Source organism: Hemiscyllium ocellatum, chromosome 18, assembly GCF_020745735.1.
Source record: "Hemiscyllium ocellatum isolate sHemOce1 chromosome 18, sHemOce1.pat.X.cur, whole genome shotgun sequence".
NCBI lineage: Eukaryota > Metazoa > Chordata > Chondrichthyes > Orectolobiformes > Hemiscylliidae > Hemiscyllium > Hemiscyllium ocellatum.
The window spans coordinates 32,792,560-32,814,851 of record NC_083418.1 but is presented as its reverse complement, the minus strand read 5'-3'; the positions used below and the strand labels follow the sequence as shown (position 1 = coordinate 32,814,851).

Sequence of the window (22,292 nt, the reverse complement as noted above, 5' to 3'; positions counted from 1 at the left end):
TGAGAGAGTCTTTTTACTGTCAAGTTAACTAGCATCTAGAACTCAGTGAGAGAGAGAGAGAGAGAGAGTCCGGGGTCACATGTACTCCAGAACTATGTGGACATGAGTTTCCTTCCCTAAAGGACATTATTGATCCAGATGGGTTTTTCTGACAAGCAACAATAGTTTCATAGTTGTCATTGAACCACATCAATTCCAGATTTCTATTGAATTCAAATTTTACCATCTGCCATGGTGGAATTCGAATACTGGTTCATCTACTATGAACAGTTTTGGTTCCCTTGTTTAAGGAAAGGCATAATTCCATTGGAGGCATTTCAGAGAAGGTCACTAGGACGATCTCCGGTATGGAGGGATTGTCTTGTGAGCAAAAGCTGAACAGATTGGGACATTGCCTCTCATTTCTCTAAACTCTAGTGAGTAATCTCATTGAAACATATAGGGTTCTGAAGGGGCTTGATAGGGTAAATGTTGAGAGGGCGTTTCCCCTCATGGGAGAGTCTAGGACCAGACTACATGGCCTCTGGATAAAACAGGTGAGGAATTTCTTCTGATGGTTAAGAATCTTTGGAATTCTTTGACAGGGAAAGCTGTTAGTGTTAGGCCATGTGTATATTTAAGGCTGAGATGAATAAAGTTTTGATCATTAGGTGAAACCAAGGTTACGGAGAAAACACAGGAAAATGGAATGTTTGATCAGCCATCCTCCTCCTGAATGGCAGAGCAGGCTCAAGGATGCCCTACTCCTGTTCCTATTTCGTATGGTCTTATGGAAAGATTTTAAACGCATTGGAAGTAGTTGGGGGAAGATTTATTAGATCAGTATCTGGAATGGGTGAGTTGCCTTATGAAGAAGGATTGCATAGATTAGGTTTGTATCTACTGGAGTTTAAAACCTTAAGAAGTGAGTCAATCGAAACGTGTAAGATCTTGTGGTTTTGACAGGTGTGTGTGGAAAGAATATTTCCTTTTGTTGGAAAATCTAGAACTAGGTTGACTATTTAAAAACAAAGGGATCATCCATTTAAACGGATAAAGCAAACTTTTTTCTCAGGTTTGCGAGTAGAGCCAGTTCTACTATAGTGCATGTTCCCTCAATGAGAATTGGCTTTAAAGTGATTGGAGAATTTAGGCCATTATTTGTAGAAGGCAAACTTTCCTTATCTGTATTGGTTACAATGGATTCCAGCCCTACTAGTTTAAAAGGCGTGGCTATTGTGCGGTTTTCTTAATGTAAGATTGCATGAGAATGGAACTACTATATCAGAACCAACTGTGTTTGGAACTCACTATCCATCAATGATGGATAGGTTCTTAATAAGCTGGGGATGCGTGGGGGTGCAGTAGGATACTGGGGAAGGCAGGAATATGGAATGATCAGATCAGTCATGATCTTATTGAATGTCGATGCAGGCTTGAGGGGTTGAATGGTATGCTCCTCTGAATTTGTATATTTGTGTTCATCTGTTTGTGGTGGAATAAATACCATTTTCCCTTTGAATGTTGTTAGGGACCCATTTACGCGACTAGGTTTCCTCAGTTTGAGATCTGCTTGTCCAAAGATGTGCAGGTCAGGTGATGTTGCCTCACAGCGCCAGAGGCCCGGGTTCAATTCCCGCCTCAGGCAACTGTCTGTGTGGAGTTTGCACATTCTTCCCGTGTCTGTGTGGGTTTTCTCCAGGTGCTCCGGTTTCCTCCCACAGTCCAAAAATGTGCAGGTTAGGTGAATTGGCCATACTAAATGGCCCGCAGTGTTAGGTGTAGGGAAACGGGTCTGGGTGGGTTGCTCTTTGGAGGGTTGGTGTGGACTGGTTGGGCCGAAGGGCCTCTTTTTTTTCACGCTGCAGGTAATCTAATCTAATGTAACCTGATGCAGGCTGGGAATTGACCACTAATCTTGTCAGGCCTTGCATCTTTGTGCCTTGTTTTTCATCATGGGCAGGTGGTAGAACTACTTTGATTTTGTTTGTTCACCATATTCTCATGTAAGATTCAAGCTTTTTTGGGCCAAAGCTTATGGAACCAACATCTATGCAGATAATGTTTGTAAGGCATGATTTGGGTCCAGTGAAATGCAAATAAAGCACCGGTAATGGAGTCAAAACCAGCATCACTGAGTAATTAATCATACCATAATTATTAATCATCAGATTGCTTTTATTTATAGAGTCATAGAGATGTACAGCATGGAAACATACCCTTTGGTCCAACCTGTCTACGGCGACCAGATATCCCAACCCAATCTAGTCCCACCTGCCAGCACCCGCCCCATATCCCTCCAAACCCTTCCTATTCTTATACCAATCCAAATGCCTCTTAAATGTTGCAATTGTACCAGCCTCCTCCACATCCTCTGACAGCTCATTCCATGCATGTACCACCCTCTGCATGAAAAAGCTGCCCCTTAGGTCTCCCTTATATCTTTCCCCTCTCACCCTGAACCTATGCCCTCTAGATCTGGACTCCCCGATTCCAGGGAAAAGACTCTGTCTATTTACCCTAGCCGTGCATTCATCTGCTCTATCCTTCTATTCCTGCCCTCACTAGCTCATAGCACTGGGAGTAATCCAGATGTTACTACCCTTGAGGACCTCCTTTTTACATTTCTGCCTAACTCTCTGTAATCTCCCTTCAGAATCTCAACCTTTTCCCTTCCTATACCATTGGTTCCAATGTGGACAATAACCTCTTGCTGGCCCCTCTCCCCCGTGAGAACATTCTGCACCCTCTGAGACATCTTTGATCCTGGCACCAGGGAAACAACACACCATTCTGCTTTTTTTCTGTTGGCCACAGAAACGTCTGTCTGTACCTCTGACTACAGAATCCCCTAACACAATTGATCTCTTGGAAGCCGACATACCCCTCATTGCATTAGAGCCAGTTTCAATACCAGAAACTTGGCTGTTCGTGCTACGTTCTGCTGAGAATCCATCACCCCCTACATTTTCCAAAACAGCATACCTGTTTGAAATGGGTATATCCACAAAAGACTCCTGCTCTAGCTGCCTACCTCTGTTACCCTTCTTGGAGTTAACCCATCTATGTGACTGTATTTGAGACTTTCCCCCCTTTCTATAACTGCCATCCATCACATACTGTTGCTGTTGCAAATTCCTCATTGCTTCTATCTGTCTCTCCAACCAATCCACTCGATCTGATAAGATTTGCAATCAACAGCATTTGTGGCAGATATAATCCACAGTAACCCTTAAACTCTCTTTAAACTCCCACATCTGACAAGAAGTACATATCACTGCAAAGGCCATTTTTGCTCCTTCACAATCTACAGACCCAGAAAATAGCACCGTCTTATTCCTCTACAAAACACTGCACCAGGTTAAATTAAGAGCTATGGCTTATATTTTAAGTTTAATCAAGAGACTTATGTCCAAAACCATATAATCAAGAAAGAACTCGCTGTACTCACTACTACAGTCTTTCTCTTGGACAGACTTAAAACAACAATTAACTTATCTGATTCTGTGTTGTAAAGTCCGCCCAAACCAGTTCTTCCAAGATTAGTTGTGAAATTCACTGTTTGTTAATTTTTCCAGATGCACTCTGATGTCCAGCGACACGTGAATTCAAAAACAGCAAAAGCAGTAACTGTGCAGGTTCTCTCTTTCTCTCTCTCCTGCACTGTCCTCACCATGTGCTTAAATAAATAAATATAAAACTTGTTTGAATAAATGTTTTAAGCTTTTTTTTAAAACCAGTAGTACCTCTCATTACAATGAAATTGGATCATTAACATCTTCGGGGTTATACTTAAATTCAGAATTTGAGATTTGACTGCTGAAAAGCTAGAACTGACTTGAACACAAGGTGTATGAAAGGTGATGTTTTTTTGGCAAAATATCACAGGGATAGCTTGACACTGTTTATACCTAGATATTTACTTTACAATACTAACAGCCACCATTCTCCAAAGATGTAGCTAGGCTGATTTCTACTTGGCATCTTATTGCCGTTTTCTTTTTTCTCTTTTCCTAATAGAAGCGTTACAGTTTGTCAGTGAAACCTCTGAAGAAAAAGCCACAAGTGAAAGTGGTGCAATCTACTGCGGTGCAAGCATTCCTCAAACGCAGAGAAGAAGAGTTAAAAAATAAAGGTATGCTAATAATTAGTATTTGACTTCTATTGTAACCAAGCTCCTGCTACATTTTGTTCAGCTGTCTGCAGTGTATTTACCAGCCTCCAATAACTGATTTTTGAGGATAGAAATCACGAGCAAATTTGAGAACTGGTGGGATATGTTAGCAGTGTCATTCAAAGCAGCAAAATAGTTTTTAATTGTATCATAGTTAAACAAAAAAGGTGTTGTCTGTGCAGGTGCTATACTTTTTCCTTTCCATCTCCGTTGTGGGTGCTGATTCATGCCAGTTTTACTGGCAATTGCCCTAAAGAAGCTAAAGTTGCCAGAGTCCCTGAGGGCCTTAGAGCTGCTCTGTCATTACAGTCAGCTGGTGGTGAGTTTAACTTGAAAATGACCATTCTTCTGGTGAGGTTTAGAAGGCAGGATCTTCACAGTTACCTCTGCCAGTGTGGGGATTGAACCTGCGCTGTTGTCATCACTCTGCATCAAAAACCAGCCATGCAGCCAAGCTGTGCTACGACAGTCAAATGATAATAGGAGAGCCCCTTTAGTCTGATGAGTGAGGTGATTGCTCTATTAGGCCACCTAAGCCAGAAGATAGCACATCTAGGTTAAGCCCTCACCACTATTTAAAGAGGATAGGAGAGTTAAATTAGGAAATTGCAGATCTAGCAATTTAAACACACTGTAGGGAAGTTGCTGGAATCTGTCATTAGGGGCTGAGTGACTGACTTACAGAGCAAGGTTCGATCTCATGGAATACATAGAGAACTAGCAATTTGAATACAGGACTGGCCCAAAGGGTGGTGGTGGTGGTGGAGGGTGGTTTTTCAGACTGGAGGCCTGTGACCAGTGGAGTGCCACAAGAATCGGTGCTGGGTCCACTACTTTTTTATCATTTATATAAATGATTTGGATGTGAGCATAAGAGGAACAGTTAGTAAGTTTGCAGATGACACCAAAATTGGAGGTGTAGTGGACAGCAAAGAGGGTTACCTCTGATTACAACAGAATCTGGACCAGATGGGGCAATGGGCTGAGAAGTGGTAGATGGAGTTTAATTCAGAGGTGCTGCGTTTTGAGAAAGCAAATCTTAGCAGGACTTATATACTTAATGGTAAGGTCCTAGGGAGCATTGCTGAACAAAGACACCTTGGAGTGGAGGTTCATAGCTCCTTGAAAGTGGAGTCACAGATAGATAGGATAGTGAAGAAGACATTTGATATGCTTTCTTTTATTGGTCAGAGTATTGAGTACAGGAGTTGGGAGGTCATGTTGCGGCTGTACAGGATATTGGTTAGGCCACTGTTGGAATATTGCGTGCAATTCTGGTCTCCTTCCTGTTGGAAAGATGTTGTGAAACTTGAAAGGGTTCAGAAAAGATTTACAAGAATGTTGCCTTGGTTAGAGGATTTGAGCTATAGGGAGAGGCTGAACATGCTGGGGTGTTTTCCCTGGAGTGTCGGAGGCTGAGGACCTTATAGAGGTTTACAAAATCGAGGGGCATGGATAGGGTAAATAGACAGAGTCTTTTCCCTGTGGTGGTGGAGTCCAGAACTAGAGGGCATAGGTTTAGGGTGAGAGGGGAAAAATATAAACGAGACCTAAGGGGCAACTTTTTCACACAGAGGGTAGTACGGATATGGAATGAACTGCCAGAGGAAGTGATGGAGGCTGGTACAATTGCAACATTTAAAAGGCATTTGGATGGGTATATGAATAGGAAGGATTTAGAGGGATATGGACCAGGTGCTGGCAGGTGGGACTAGATTGGGTTGGGATATCTGGTCGGCATGGACAGGTTGGACCATAGAGTCTGTTTCCATGCTGTACATCTCTATGACTCTAATATTTGAAGTAATATAGGAAGTTCAATAAATAAGATTAAGGGATGATCTAATTGGGATGTTTAGGATGATTAAAAGATTTGCCAGTAAATAGAGAACAAAAGTATATGCTTCTGGCTCTGATTCTGCTCTGAGGTAGCGTAATATTATTGGAGCTGTGTTATCCACTGATGTAAGCATTAATGAAAACAGAATTCTACAGCTGTTCTTTCCACTGTTGCATTCCCTATAATAAAAAGCTCAATTATAAATTTCAGTACTATGATTATTGTTTTTTAGACATAATTATTAAAGAATATGGAACCAAGGCAAAGATGCAGTCTGATATGGTTTTATTGAGTGGTGGACAGGCTGAATGACTTACACCAGTTCCTATATTCTTGATCTTAGCAGTGGTGATATTCTTTAGAAATAAAATGCCAGCAGTTCAACTCTTACTAGCTTCCTAGATCCAAATCAGTGACTTAAATGGCCTTTAGCATGTAATACTGTCATTAGTTGTAAAGTTTGCACTGACATCAGGTCAACGGCTTGTGTGCCTGCAAAAAAATTCCAAACTCCATTCCATTTTAGCTGGTTTATGCAAATTGCCCACAAAAAAAAATCAAGGCTGTAGTGTGAGAATAAGCAAGGTTAGTTCAGTTTTGTCAAATGGATGTAATCAATTTGCAAGACCAAACATCTAAAATTTGACCCTGTAAGTACAAATGCAATCTGACCTTCTGTTAAAAAGCGTACAATAAAATATTTGAGAATCCATTTATTTATCATAGTTTCTTATTCGTAATTTATTTGTTGCAAAACCAAACATCCTTTTCTATATTTGAGTAACCACTTCTTCAACTTAGTTTAATCAAGTGATTGCAGACTTGGAGAGTTCAGTTGAAAAGATAACTATTTATCTGGACATGTAAATCTCTCTGGAGCTGCTCAGTTTCTTGCTTTTCTTTATTTCGTCAGTACCTATACTGTGATTTATCCTCTTTGGGTCCAAAGTGGATGACTTCTCACTTGTTTGTATTGAACTCTGATTTTTCTAGAGTTTTGTCCATTCACATAATCTAGTAAGATCTCTTGGTAATTTGCATCACAGAATGATAACTCACACTAAAAATAATGGTTTATATTTAAAGCATTATGATCTGAAGTAATAAAGTCTGAGGAAAGTTTGAATAAGAAAATAATGTAGATCCTACCAAACCATTTAAAAACCCTGGCGCTATTTAACACAATGGGCTATCCTCAACCTGAGTGTCCCGGCGTGATTTTTTGAGTTGTGTAGTGCTTCAGCTTGAAGCAATGATTGGCATTTAAAATAGAGTGGTAATGTAGCAGCTGGGTGATGACATTACTGGAACTCATTGGCAGGGCATAAGAGGGTTTTGGGTGGCAAGAAAAACCACAAGAATACTCTTGGTATGTGTTTATGTTTTTATTCTTAGAAAAAAGAATAACCATCCCTAGTAATTGAGACCAATGTGTGAGGTTTTACAGTAGAAAATCAAAATGGCCACGATGCTGGTATTTTTAGCTGGTTTATTCAATATGCACATCAGAGTTTAATCTTTGGTTTTAATAGACTTGCTGTGCTCAGTGCTTTGTTCAGGGGCCAACTTCAAACCTTTAATCATTTTTAATGTAGATTTAGAAGAAAGACGGAGGAAGGCGGAGTTACTTGCAAAGCGAGTTGCATTAAAACATGATCGTAAAGCAAGAGCGATGGCTACCCGTACGAAAGACAACTTCAGAGGCTATGATGGTATTCCTGTGGAACAGAAAAGCAAAAAGAAAACTTCTGATGATGAGGCAAAGGACCAGATAATGGATGATTATAATGAAGATTATTACTATGATGAGACACAGGGCGAAGATGAACTATCTGAAGTAGAGGATTCTGAAGAATTTGAAGAACCTATGCATGAGAGACCAGTAAAACAGCAACACATGGAGGTACCAGTTAAACGGCGTAAGCATCAACACAGAGAGCCTGTGGTATCAAGTAAGGAGCCTAAGAGACTCTGCAAAGAACTTGAGACACCAACTAAGGAACCTGAACAATTGTTCAGGGAGGCTAAAAAATCTAAAGTTCCAAAGAAACCACCGTCAGCACCCATGAACTTCTCCGATCTCCTGAAGTTGGCTGAGAAAAAGCAGTTTGAGCCAGTAGAGCTAAAGCCAATTAAAAAAGTAGAGGAGAAGCTGTACACAGCAGAGGAACTGAAAGAAATTGAATTTTTAGAACGCAAACGACAAAAACAAAATGACAAAAGGAAACCTGAGAAAGAGAGCACTTTATCACATCCAACTAGCTCATCCAAGAAAGAATCTTCAACTAAAGACAGTAAAAACACAAAATTGGTACGAGACCCAGGAGAGAAACTTAATTTATTCAGAGAGAGTAACTCAGCAACATCTGTTCATGGAGTTCACAAGAAGCCAAAAACTGCATCAAGTGAAAAATCTTCATCTTCAGTGTCTTACAAAACACCTACACAGGAAAAATCCAGGTCTTTAGTAGGAATTGGACATTCTATTTCCAAAAATTCCAGTAGTAATGTTGGAAAACCTGTCCTAAACAGCTCAGCAAAATCTGGAATTAGCTCACAAACGCCAAGCAAAGGATTGAAACCTGGATCAAATGGAATTCATTCTGCAGTGTCTTCAAAAAACAGTCAGAGAAGAGCTGAACTCTCAACTTCAGCCAGGAAAAATGATGTTTCCTCCGTAAAGCATGAAAGGACAAGTGGTTCAAATGCATTGCACTCCAAAAGCACAAGTAGGTCAGCTTCTGAACGGTCCAAAGGTTCCAGTAACTTAAGCCAAAAACGACCAGCCAGTTCAGACCACACACGATTGAGCAACTTAGGTCAACATAAATCCGGTAGTGCAGTTAATTATGGAGCTTCCCGTCCCAGCAAGATAGGGGGCTCAGATTCCATGCGATCTAAAGATACAAGCAATTCTGGACCTCCTAGGCAGAGTAATACATGTAACTCTGGGTCTGTGCAATCAAGAGGCATGAGTACATCGGTACGGGTAGCTGGTTCTGGATCAGTAAGGTCCGGAAATTCTTCTGTTTCCTTTTCTGGATGGCATCCAAGCACTGATGCTGGGCGACCTGGAAGCAGAGTTGAAGTGCCAAAACCTAAATGTACTGTTGTATCAGAAACAATATCTTCAAAGAACTTCACATCGCGTCCCAACAGTGGGCAGATGAACAATGTAAGATCGGCACCACCAGGCTACAGATCATTGGCACATCCATCAGGTACTTCTAATAGATAATATCAAATGTTGCTAAAAAGAAATAATTTGTATCTAATGTAGTGTTCAATCACTTGGAACTTATTAGGGGGAAAGGAAAGCAGACTTCGATAACCATTTATTTCTCGACTGAAAACAAAATGCTAGAGATCGCAGCAAGTCAGGCAGCATCCATGGAGAGAAAGCAAGCTAATGTTCGAGTCTCAATGACTCTGAGCTGATGTGAACTGTGGAGGGGCAGCATTTACGCTATATTGTTGGGAAGAGGGGGAAGAGGAGTGGGTGTGGCGGAGTGCTGGGGAAGAAAGCATGTTGATAGTTCACAATTAAGTGATCGGATTACGAGGATGGCAGAACAATGTTTAACTACCAAACTGGAAGGAACAGAAAGATGCACTGAGGTGTGGAGAGGGAAGAGATGACATGGTGACAGAGAATGTAACTAGTAAAGCTAAAAGAAAGGGAAGGAATGATAATATGTTCAGAATTTGAAGATGTTGAATTCTTATATTAAGTTCAGAGGTTGTAAAGTGCTCGATACTAAGTCCAGAAGGTTGTAAACCACCTTTTCTCCCCTGAGGTTGTATCTATTTTTCTGCCCGTTGAGATATTTAAATCGCTACTTTGTAGCATACGTGGTCATTCATCTGTTCACATAAATATTCCCATTGAGAATTACCATGAATCTTGACAGTGCGAATGAACCAAACTTTTGTAGACCCTTATATGTTTAGCTTTTGATATTGTAGGAAATTGAATTTTGCTATTAAGGAAAATTTGTGCATTCTCTGCTCATAATACAACAGGACTATGAGCAACTTGCTTTGAAACAAATATTGCCTCCAGGATTTACTTTCAATGGGATCTGTTATGTGCCAGTGAATTTGAGAAAATGTATGGGAAAACGAATTCAGAAAACAAAAGTAAATTACAGATATGCTTTCTCAGTGTGGCTGCATGGGAATCTTTAGATTGGAAGACAATCGAAGTTCCTGCAAAGAATTTATAGGTAAAGTCACCTTTACAGTCTATCGAGTCCATTATATTACACAGGCTAGAAGATGCAAGGTTCATTTTCTTTTCTTTGTTTGATAATCTTAGCCAGATTAATAGTTAGGATTGTAATCTGGCCTCTGCCCTTTAGCTGCATTCAAATAGCTCAACTTGTACATGGGCCCTGCTGGGAAGCCGAGCAAGACTGCTGAGAAAGTACTGAATGTAGAGTTCAAAATGGCAGCTCTTTCGCTTGCTCTATTATTTGTTCTTGACTGATCTTTAGCAAGAGTTAAAACTTGATAGATGATAATATGCTCACATTCTGAAATGGTAAAGTTTTGTCTGGAATTTATAGGGAAGCTATATATAAGGATCAAACAGATTTAGATTTATCATTAGGGGGGGTTGAGAGATGTGGTGATCTGTGCCCATTAACTGGCATTGTCTATATACGTATTGTAAAGTTGCATTAATTTTGTTTCTATGCTGCACTAGCTCCTACAAGGCCACCTATGCCTATATCCTATAGGCGGAGACTGGAGGAGGATGATGATGAATATGATTCGGAAATGGATGATTTCATTGATGATTCTGGGGTATCACAAGATGAAATCTCAAGACATATCAAGGCAATCTTTGGATATGACCGCACAAGGTAAGGCACACTATACTGTGATGAGTTGAATTATGGAGCATATTTTTATAGGCATAGAAATGTTTGACTTTTGTAAGGACCATTTCCTTTTGTTTTTGTGTTCTTAAAAGCTATACACTCAAATGAAACAACTATTTATTAAAATAAATATTTGAAAGAGAGGGTGCAGCTTTGAAAGGAAGTAATCAGATACCCACGGCAGACATTGTGATAACTATTTGAATGATAGAAGTACGGATTGTAGGTGATCCGGAATTGAGTTTGTACTGATGTAACTGTTGTTGGTGATGAGCTTGATTGGTCTGTGAGCTAGTTATAGGCATCAATAACCGATCATTTGCTTGCCAACAACTCAGAGATTGGTTCTCAAGATATTGAGCAGCTTAAAGCTGGAAACAACTTAGGGAGGAAAAGAAATGTGCTGACCCAGCCCAGAACCTGCTTATTCTTGCAGTGAGCAAACTCGGTTTAAATCTGAAGAAAAGCCTAAAGAACCTTTCCTTCAGCCAGTTGCTGTAAACCATGACTTCTGAATTAATAAATCAAAGACATTAATCCAATGCAGAGCAATGAGCCAAATAGCTGCCTTTTGCACTATATTAGTTCTGCTTATCCAAGTGAATCAGTAACTCTGTAACTGGATGGCTGGTTTGTACTGCAGAGTGATGCCAACAGCATAGGTTTAATTCATACACCAGCTGAGGTTACCATGCAGGATGCTACTTCTCAAACTCTTCCCTTTGCCTGAGGTATGGTGACAGCCTTAATATGTTACTGCAGTGTATCTTGTAGGTGATACACACTCCTGCAGCTGTGATGGTGATGAGTGAAGTGCCAGTCAAGTTGGTTAGTTTGTCCTGGATGGGGTCAAACTTCTTGGCTATTGGAGTTAGTTGTACTCATCAGATGAGTAGACAGTTCTCCATCACACTTTTGACTTGTGCCTTTGTATGTGGCAGACAGGCTCTGGAAAGGAAGTGAGTTAAATGCTGCAGAATTTCTAGCCCTGACTTGCTGTTGCAGCCACCATATTTAAATAGTTGCTGTCAATCAGTTTCTGGTTAATGGTTATCCCCAGAATCTTGATAGGGGGTATTCAGCAATGATAATGCCAAGGGTGATGGTTAGATTCTCTTATTTGAGAAGAGTATTGCCTGGCACTTGCATGGGGCGAATGACATTTGCCACTTATCAAGTGAAACCCAATGTTGTCCAAATCTTACTGCACATGGACATGGGCTGCTTCAGTATCTGAGGAGTTTTGAATGGTACTGAAAATTGAAATTTCCTCTCTGACCTGTTGATCGAATGAACGTCATTGGGGTGAAGATGATTAGACCTGAGACAGTACCATGTAAAACTCCTGCAGTTGCTGAAATGATCAACCTCCAATATTCCCAACTTTCTTTCTTTGTGCTACATATGACTCAAATCAGTGGAGGGCTTATCGCCGATTCCCATTGACTTCAGTTTTTCTCAAGGTGCCACACTCAGTCAAATGCTGCCTTGATGTCAAACTGTTATTTCATCTCACCTCTGGAATTCAGCTTTTTTGACCACATTTGACCAAGGCTATAATAAGGTCAGGAGCCAAGTGGCCTTGGTGGAACCAAGCTGCACATCAGCAAGCAGGTTATTCCTTTGATACTGCCATTTGTTAGCACTGTCAATGACTCCTTCCATCTCTTTATTAATGTTCATGAGTAGACTATAATTGACCAGGTTAAATTTGTCCTGCATTTTGGGCACACAACATACCTGGTGGTTTTCCATACTCAGCTGCCAGCATCTTGTCTCGGGGACACAAAGTACTGAAGATTTATGCTCCAGAACTATGCTGAAATATTGTCAGGGCTGATTGCCTTTGCAACATTCCATGCCTTTAGCTGTTTCTTGATGTAAGGTAGAGTGAATTGAATTGGTTGGAGACTGGTGTCTGTGAAGTTGGGGGCCTCAGGAGGAGGCCAAAATGGATCATCCACTTGGCTCTTCTGGATGCAAATACTTCAACCTAGTCTATGTCCTGATAAGCAAAGCTTCCCCATCACTGGGGATGAAGATCATTTGTGGGGCCGCCTCCTGTTATTGTCTTGTCAACTAGGAAATCATAGAATTCCTACAGTGTGGAAACAGGCCCTTTGACCCACAAAGTCCATACCAACTCTCCAAAGAGTAACACACCCAAACCTATTCCTCTACTCAATTACTCTACATTTACCCCTGACCAATGCATCTAACCTACATATTCCTGAAAATTATGGGCAATTTAGCATCATTTGTTCACCTAACCTGCACCTGGAATGTGGGAGGAAACCAGAGCACCTGGAGGAAACCCCCGCAGATACAGGGAAAATGTGCAAACCCCACACAGACAGTCGCCTGAGGCTGGAATCAAACCCGGGTCCCTGGCATTACTAGATTTAGCAGGACTTCAGAACTTAGATCTGATCTTTGGTGTGGGATCACTTAATCCTGTCTATTGCCTGATGCATTTGCTTTTTGGCATGCAAATAGTCCTGTTTTATAGTTTTAGCAGGTTGACCGCTCATTTTTTGGTATGCTTGATGTTGCTTCTGGCAGTGCCCTCCATTCTTCATTGAATTAGGAAGCTGGAACTGTCTTCCCAAAAATGATATTGAGGCTAGCTCAATCGACATTTTGAAACTGAGTGTACTTTCAGGTCAGGGTATGGAGATATGTGAAACCAGGCGAATGGAGTTGAGGTGTCGATCAATATAGTCTAATTGAATGATAAAACAAGGTTATGAAGCTAAATTGCCTTCTTTGTTCCTATCACCTGAAATTTGTTTAGGTAAAAGCATTGAACCCTTCCAGATGAGAAAGTTGTTTTTGCTCCTGCTATGTGCTGAGCTAGCTAATCTAGACCGTTATACTTGGCCTTTGCACTTCTGAGTGATTGAGAAGGAAAAATTGTCCTGAATTCCTTTCCTGAATGCTGTTATATAACTGCTTCCGGGAAGTGCATATGGATGGCATCTGATAAACTCAGGCTACTGCACGAGAAATGGATTCTAGGTTGAGATACTGTCAAATAGGCGATTCTATGTAAGAGTGTTGTTTCAGAAAACAATGAGGAGAGGAGTTAAGTTTAAAAAAGGAAAAGTTAAATTGTAATATTATGTGGTATTTCAGAAACCACATGCTGAGGAAAGAGCTATACCATATTCCTCCAGCTGAAGCAACACCAGTTATTGTGGTTTTCAAAGGAGGAACTCACAGAAGCTGCTTTTGCTCTGCTGTGCTATTTGTAGTTCCCTTTTTTATTTTCTGGTTTTACTGCAAGAGTAAAAGAATTATGACGACTATTTCTAATATGTGATGAAAACTGAAGACCTTTGTGTCTCTGCAGGTATTTTAAAGTATCATATTGATAATAAATTATACATGTGTTTAGTGCATTGGTCCCGTTCAAGTTCATGCAACCTCAGGAATGAAAGCTGTCTTTCTGATGTTATAAGGATGATACTTGAAATGACTATGTATGTTTGTACAATTAATGGTAAGGTCCTGGGGAATGTTACTGAACAAAGAGACCTTGGAGTTGCAGGAACATGGGATAGTGAAGAAGACATTTGGTATGCTTTCCTTTATTAGTCAGGGCATTGAGAAAAGAGTTTGGGAGGTCTTGTTATAGCTGTTAAGGATATTGGTTCGACTGCCTTTGGAATATTGTATGCAATTCTGGTTTCCTTTCTGTAGAAAGGATGTTGTGAAACTTGAAAGGGTTCTGAAAAGATTTACAAGGATGTTGTCAGGGTTGGAGGGTTTCAGTTACAGGGAGAGGCTGAGCAGGCTGGGGGTGACCTTAGAGGTTTATAAAATCATGAGGGGCATGTATAGGACAAATAGACAAGGTCTTTTCCCTTGCATGGGGGTGTCCAGAACTAGCTGATATATGTTTAGGGTGAAGGGGAGAAATGTAAAAGGGACCTGGGGGCAACTTTTTTATGCAGAGGGTGTTGCGTGTATGGAATGAACTGCCAGAGGATGTGATGGAGGCTGGTATAATTGCAGCATTTAAAAGGCATCTGAATGGGTACATGAACAGGAAGGGTTTAGAGGGATATGGACCAAGTGCTGGCAAATGGGACTAGATTAGGTCAGGATATCTGGTTGGCATGGATGAGTTGGACCGAAGAGTCTGTTTCCATGCTGTACATCTCTATGACTCTTTGATATCCCTCTGAACCCTCCTATTCATAAACCCATCCAGACTGAGCAATTTCAATCCACTTCATAGTTGCTGTAAGTTAACAGCAGGGGTCACAGTCTAGTGAGATGAGTTAGGCCATTTAGGACTGAAATGATAACTCTCTTCATCCAGAGAGTGGTGAGCCTGTGGAATTGTATGCCACAGAATGTAATTGGGGCCAACACATTGAATTTTTTCAAGAAAGACGTGGATTTAGTTTTGAGGGCTAAAGAGATCAAAAGGTATGGGCGGAAAGCAGGAACAGTGTACTGACATAGACTATCAACTATGATCATATTCAGTGGTGGACCATGCCTGCACGGCCGACTCCTGCTATCTTCTGTGTTTGTCAAGGTTGATTTCCTCCAGAGATAACTACTATCAAAATCTTAATATTTAATGTACTGCAGAATGTTATTAGAGGAAGGTTAGAAACAGAAAAGGCTTTAATTACTTTTTGCAACTAATCTTCAAAGTACTTGATGGAAGAACATAACGAGAGCTTTAAATCATTCTGTATTTTTATCTGAGCACACATACTCGATTTGAGTATTGTTTGCCAGAATGTTTTCTTTTGTTTCATCCTCCTGATTAATGCAATATCTGGGACGTTGACTGCCTTTCTATAAACCAGGTGCTTAGCATAAACTGAGAGGTGCAAAATTAACATGGCTTAAGCAGAACTGAGAACAAGGCCACCCATCTTCAGTATCAATGGATTTGAATTCCACTGGATTAACTGGCGGGATTAGAGCTTGGTATACAAAACTCCTCAGCACACTACAAAGAGCTGGGAATCCACAACACATACTGACGTAGTTATTTTGGGAGGAAGACAGTGGTGTGATCATGTCACTGGATTAATAATCCAGAAGCTGAGGCTAGTTCTCTCGAACAGGAGTAAGCCATTCACCCCGTTGAACTAGCTGATCAAACTCTTCATTGTCCTTTCCTAACTGTACTCCCTAAGCCCTGTATGCTACTGGCAATCAGAAATCTATTAATCTCTACCGTAAACACACTCAGAGACTGAAACTCCGCAGATCTCCGTGGTAGACAATTCCAAAAATTCACAACCTTCTACATAAAATAATTTCTCCTTTATCCCCAGTATAAATGACAACCCCCCCCCCCCCCATATTTTTAAACTGTGCCTCCAGTTTTAGACTTTTCAACCTCAGGAAATATTTTAAACATTGAGTTACAGGGAGAGCTGAATAGGCTGGGGCTGTTTTCCCTGGCGTATTGGAGGCTGAGGGGTGACCTTAGAGGTTTATATAATCACTAGGGACATGGATAGGATAAATAAATAAGGTCTTTTCCCTTTCTTATAAGTCTACCTTGTCTATCTCTTTAAGCATTTTGTAGCTTCGATCCTGGAGTCTTCCTTACCCCAGCTTCTGTTACAACCCTCTATTTTCACTTGTAAGGTCCCCCAAGTCAGTTGCTACCCCAAGAGGGGGATCTCCTGCTGTGGGCTGATTCCCATTTTGCTTCTACTATCACTTCCTTTCTAATGCTGCCCTTCCCCAATACAGTTCCTCTCCACCACCACCACCCCCGTCCCATCCCACCTCTATTCTTATGTTTAAAATCTCCATTTGTTACCACCTATAGGAAGTTTCACTGCTTTCTTGTGCTTCCATTCAAAACTTACACTAAAGTCCTTGGTTCTACCAGGTGCCAGAGGTTGGTCACTGTAGGTGGTTCTGGACTTCAGTTGCTACATGCATTGACCAATTACTGCCACGAGGTGGAGCCTTGTGTTATGAAGTTGAATGTGTGTATTATACCTTTGAGAGAATGAAAGCTGTTTTGCTTGCAGGTTCCTGTCATGTGACTGACTGGCAGTCTGAGTGTACTGGAAAATTCAAAATACCTATTGGAAAGATGTTGTGAAACTTGAAAGGGTTCAGAAAAGATTTATAAGGATGTTGCCAGTATTGGAGGATTTGAGCTATAGAGAGAGGCTGAATAGGCTGGGGCTGTTTTCCCTGGAGCGTCGGAGGCTGAGGGGTGACCTTATAGAGGTTTACAAAATTATGAGCGGCATGGATAAGGTAAATAGGTAAAGTCTTTTCCCTGGGGTCGGCGAGTCCAGACTAGAGGGCATAGGTTTAGGGTGAGAGAGGAAAGATATAAAAGAGACCTAAGGGGCAACCTTTTCACGCAGAGGGTGGTATGTGTACGGAATGAGCTGCTAGAGGTTGTGGTGGAGGCTGGTACAATTGCAACATTTAAGAAGCATTTGGATGGGTCTTATGAATAGCAAGGGTTTGGAGGGATATGGGCCGGGTGCTGGCAGGTGGGACTAGATTGGGTTGGGATATCTGGTTGGCATGGAGAGGTTGGACTGAAGGGTCTGTTTCCATGCTGTACATCTCTATGACTCTATGAACATTTATTTTCTGGATAGCAAATGTCTGAAATAACCTAACTCTAGATTTAACATTGATTTCTATGGGACTGTGATTCATTTGGAGTTGATTTACTGAAAGTCTCAATTTTCAATAAATCAACTTGTGGGCAGCACGGTGGCACAGTGGTTAGCACTGCTGTCTCACAGCGCCTGAGACCCGGGTTCAATTCCCGACTCAGGCAACTGACTGTGTGGAGTTTGCACATTCTCCCCGTGTCTGCGTGGGTTTCCTCCGGGTGCTCCGGTTTCCTCCCACAGTCCAAAGATGTGCGAGTCAGGTGAATTGGCCATGCTAAATTGCCCGTAGTGTTAGGTAAGGGGTAAATGTAGGGGTATGGGTGGGTTGCGCTTCGGCGGGTCGGTGTGGACTTGTTGGGCCGAAGGGCCTGTTTCCACACTAAGTAATCTAATCAAACTTCAGCTGTAAACGAGGACCTCTTGCATAAATAATTTAATAAGACTGTCTGGTAAGAAGAGGACTTTCAGTTTGTATTCAATGAATTTAGTAATTGGTACATATAATGAATTATAAAATCTTACTGATTATGTTAACTCATTATACTTTTGTGGAGCCAAATATGATGCCAAAGCAACTGGGAGGTATTCTGCCCATGAGATTATTTAACCCTGCTTCAAGTCCATAGAATGAAAATCTGAACATTGACTATAAGGATTTTAATTCAGCTAATTTAGTAGCAATTACTGGTTTGGACTCTTTCAAATTCACTTCAGTGAATATTAACACAGCACAAAAGTATTTCTAAAGTTGACATTAATGGTAATCTCTGGCAGAAGGGCCAAGATAACTAGTGTGACTAGTCATTGAAACTGGTGAAGGTAAGGGAGTATTTTTATGATCATTTGACATGTGAGTTCTGGAAGTTGACTCAGGTTGAACTCGAATGCTTATCATTTTGTTCCAAGTATTATGTATTCACACCATAGCACTGTCAATATGTTGCAAAACAAGCAGTAATAAAGCAAGAATTAAATTTCATGGTGTAAAGCTACTCATGCACAACCATTTTCTACAGTGCAAAGATTGAAAAGCATTTGTAATCTGATGGTCCCAGTGAGATTTTTGAGCATTGTTTTATGTTACAGGTATAAGGATGAAAGTGACTATGCTTTGCGATACATGGAAAGTAGCTGGAAAGAACAACAGAAGGAAGAAGCCAAAAGGTAAAATCTCAGCATTGGTACTACTCCAGATCCTACCTGGAACCTGTGTTGCTGATGACTTTCCATGCTTAACAATAGTCTCTACGCTTGTAAATCACAGCTTTCTCAGCCTTCCAAGAGGCATATCATTTACTCTTGTATTGTTACTGATGGCATTAATTTATTGCAAAGACAGATGTACTCAGTGCTTAAGTGCAGAGCACACATATTGTTTAATGGTATAGTCCACAATTTAAATGGGCCACGCTTTTGCCTTGGCAATGTCCTCTCTTTTTGAGCTATAGCTCTGTTGGGGTAGTCCTTTATTTGGGTACAGGTTGTCCTTTTGTAGCTTGCTGAAGTGGCTGTTCAAGTGTAAATTTCAACAGTTTTGTTAGAAACATACGCAAAAACTCAATTCAGATAGCAGATTACTGGATAACCATTAGAACCAGTGTTAATCTGTACCTTCCTAATTAGAAAGCTCCATTGTCACTCTAGCTGATTCAGCACCAAGCTGCGGTGAATTGGTTTAATGTTTCACCAACTGTTAAATTGATTACTTAGACTTTTGGGAAATCCCAATACAAAGAATTGAGTAACTAAGATTATTGAGCCCAATCTAATACTTCATATTTATCTGTAATTGGGTTACTTAAAAGCTGTTCTTTAATGGAGCACATCAGTTCTCTTACGAGTTGTCTGTTTACTTGTACAACAATGAGCTACTGGAAAACCTGTTCTCCACATTTTGTTCATGCTTCTCATGCCTGTTAGCAGAAGCACACAGCAAAATCTCTAAGACTGATCCTTTCAGCTAATCTGTGGTATTGGAAGTGGAGTGTACATGAAATGGAGTGTGGTACATACCTCCTAGATTGACAAAAATCTGAACCCAGTAATGTGGGATGCCCACTCATTAGCATCTTGGTGTCAAGCATTGTTATTTTTATGACTGCAACAAATTAATCATTTTGCCTTTTGCAAATTGGTTTTAATTTTTACGAACAGGCAAACTTGCGTTTGCACAGTGCCTTATGTTCTTGGGTGTCCCAAAGTACTTCAGCAATGAATTAATGTATGATCACTGCTAGGTAGGTGAACACAGCAATCAGTGTACATACAGCAATAAGATAAACAAGTAAGTCATTTGTTTTTGTTGAAGAATAAGAATTGATCAAGACATGAGGGGAGATTGCCTGTTCTTCAAACCATACATGGGATTTTAACCAAAAGATGGCACCTCCATCAATGTATTGTCATAGAAACATAGGATCTTGCATTACAGCAAGCGATCATTTAGTCCATAGTATTTCTGCTACTGAGAAGTTTAATTCACCCTATTTCCTTGCTTTCGCCACAGTTCTGAAATCTTTGCCTCTTCAAGTATTTTAGCCAGATCATTTTTAAAAGGTCCTCTTCTCCACCCTTTTCAAACCAAGCATTCCAGATTTTCAGAACTCGTCAAATTGTGTGCTCAGATCCTGGAATATTAGTTCATTCCATAGACAAAGATGAGCATTCTATTACTGAACTTGGTGACATTTCACATTTTAATGAGGCTTCATATTAAAACTGAAATTGCTATTGTAATGGCCTATAATGATATGTTTGCCACAGAAATGCTTTTGGTGTTTTGTAGTCTGAAGTGTTCCAAGAAGCTTATTATGAAAGTAAATTTTTGAAGGAACAACTTTCTTAGTATTAGTAACTTATTTAAATGTAGTGGCATTTGAAACTTTGGAGTTGCAAACTAATGGCATTAAACTACCCATTCATTACCTTTGTCCTTAAAAATGGACACTCTGGAGGATCTGAAAGATGGTAGCAGGAGGTGGAAGAATTTTGAAGGAAGAAACCAAATGTTTGCAATTTATAAATTTTGAGCCTCTTTCTCTCTGCAGCTTGCAGTTGGGTATGATGGAGGATGCAGAAGAGCTGCAGAAAGAGGAAGAAGAACTAAGAAGGAAGATGAAAGCTAAGAAACGAAGGCTTTAATTCATTGAAAAAAATCACAAATTTATTTATTATATTTATATACAAAATCTGGTTATTTACAAAAAGTAATATGCACTAAAGTAAAGAATTTGCTTTGTGAACTGTGGAACTCATTAAGCTGATTGACCAATTCAATAGAAGATATAAGTTAGCATTTAAATAGGTTGCTGGTAACTGGAGTAATTTTACATAATTGTATGGTCCATCGCCAATTTTTTTTTTTCAGTTCCTAGATCATCTGCATTGGATAAGGTCACAACAGCAAATTTGCTCTTTCATTCTCTGTATTCCATAAATTTTATTTATGGAGCCAAGGACTTTGGGTGCTCCAAAATATTGATGTGTATAATGTTAATGTTTTTTGCATTTCAAGCTTAAAGGCAAAACCATTTTGTGCTTTAAAGATTTACCACCAATTATCATTCGACTTTCTACTGGATGCCTCTGGTTGATTTAAAAATTTGATTTTTTTTTTGTCCCAGCTTCATTTTTGTTTGAGATGGATGATGTGGCGTATTAGCCATGGTCTCTGTCTCACATCTGAATTCAAATTCATCCCAGGCTCATGGAAGAAATGGCTCCTCTGTCTCCTGGCCAAATGTAAAATGAGTTTAAGTTCCCTCATTACATGAGCTTATAGTACATAACTGTTTCCTGTTTCATCCAGCAGTCACCGATAACCCATAATGTTTCAAGTGATCAGTGGAAAAATATTAAAAGATCGTAAGACTATTTGGCTTATTGAAGCAGATCCTTATAGATCTCTCAAATGTAGCAACATATGGACTTTAAATAATTTTTTTTGTTTCCATTATGCTGTCTCGTGGATTATTCCAAACCATGATATTTTTGAGCGAGGACATTTTTCCTAGCAACTATTTTAAATTCAGTTTTCACTATTTTAATTTTATGTCCTCTGGTCCAATTCCCTAATTTTGCTGCTCATCTGTGATTGAGGCCGAAGACACATTGGTGAAATATTATAGAATGCTTTTCTCTGCATCCAACTGTGCCATACCTCCTTTGGGCATGATTGATGCTGGCAGTAGGTGCCTGAAATGGAATGGCACTTTCCCATCACCTTTGAACTCAATATTTTCTAAAACCAAATAGGTTACTGTTCTCTGAAGTGCGATTTGTTCAAACCTATATGCTAGGTTTGCTAGTGAAAAGGTTAAAAAAGTTGAATAAAAGTATAATAAAATACATTTTGTAATTTTTTGAGAATATTGCAAGTACAGACTCATTAAATGTAATTGATACTCTACAATAAATTTTTATCACATAGTTTATCATATTATCTTGTAATATCTCTTCTTTTAGTCATCTTAAACAATTTTGATCATTTATACACATTTGAATTGGTGCAACATATTGTTACATGATTGACTCATTCATCTTGAGTATGTTTTTTCAGTGTGGAATGATATTCGATGGATGGTTTCCAATTGCATCTTGATGTTGGCAAATTAGTGCCAATGTGTTGTTTTAGTGGAATATCATCACATTTTCAAAGTATATTTGGATAGCAGTGGTCACTAAGAGCTAAACTTGTGGAACATTGGTTCAGTTTTAACAGCACAAAACTATTGTTTTCAATACAAGGTTCATTGGCTAGGTGCAAGCTCCCCCCATAACAT

At 40.0% G+C, this 22,292-nt stretch overlaps 1 protein-coding gene across 1 annotated transcript in view; it reads left to right on the top strand.

Annotated features, from left to right (window-relative positions):
* The window catches only part of spty2d1 (SPT2 chromatin protein domain containing 1), a 35,295-nt gene extending 13,348 nt beyond the window's left edge, over positions 1 to 21,947 (top strand). Inside the window, exons 2-6 of the mRNA XM_060838468.1 lie at positions 4,000 to 4,114; positions 7,589 to 9,214; positions 10,702 to 10,861; positions 18,598 to 18,675; positions 20,559 to 21,947. Of these exons, the coding sequence (XP_060694451.1) occupies positions 4,000 to 4,114; positions 7,589 to 9,214; positions 10,702 to 10,861; positions 18,598 to 18,675; positions 20,559 to 20,652 (2,073 nt within the window). The 3' untranslated portion in view covers positions 20,653 to 21,947. The remainder of the gene's footprint in view (positions 1 to 3,999; positions 4,115 to 7,588; positions 9,215 to 10,701; positions 10,862 to 18,597; positions 18,676 to 20,558) is intronic.
* Positions 21,948 to 22,292: the final 345 nt, after the last annotated feature.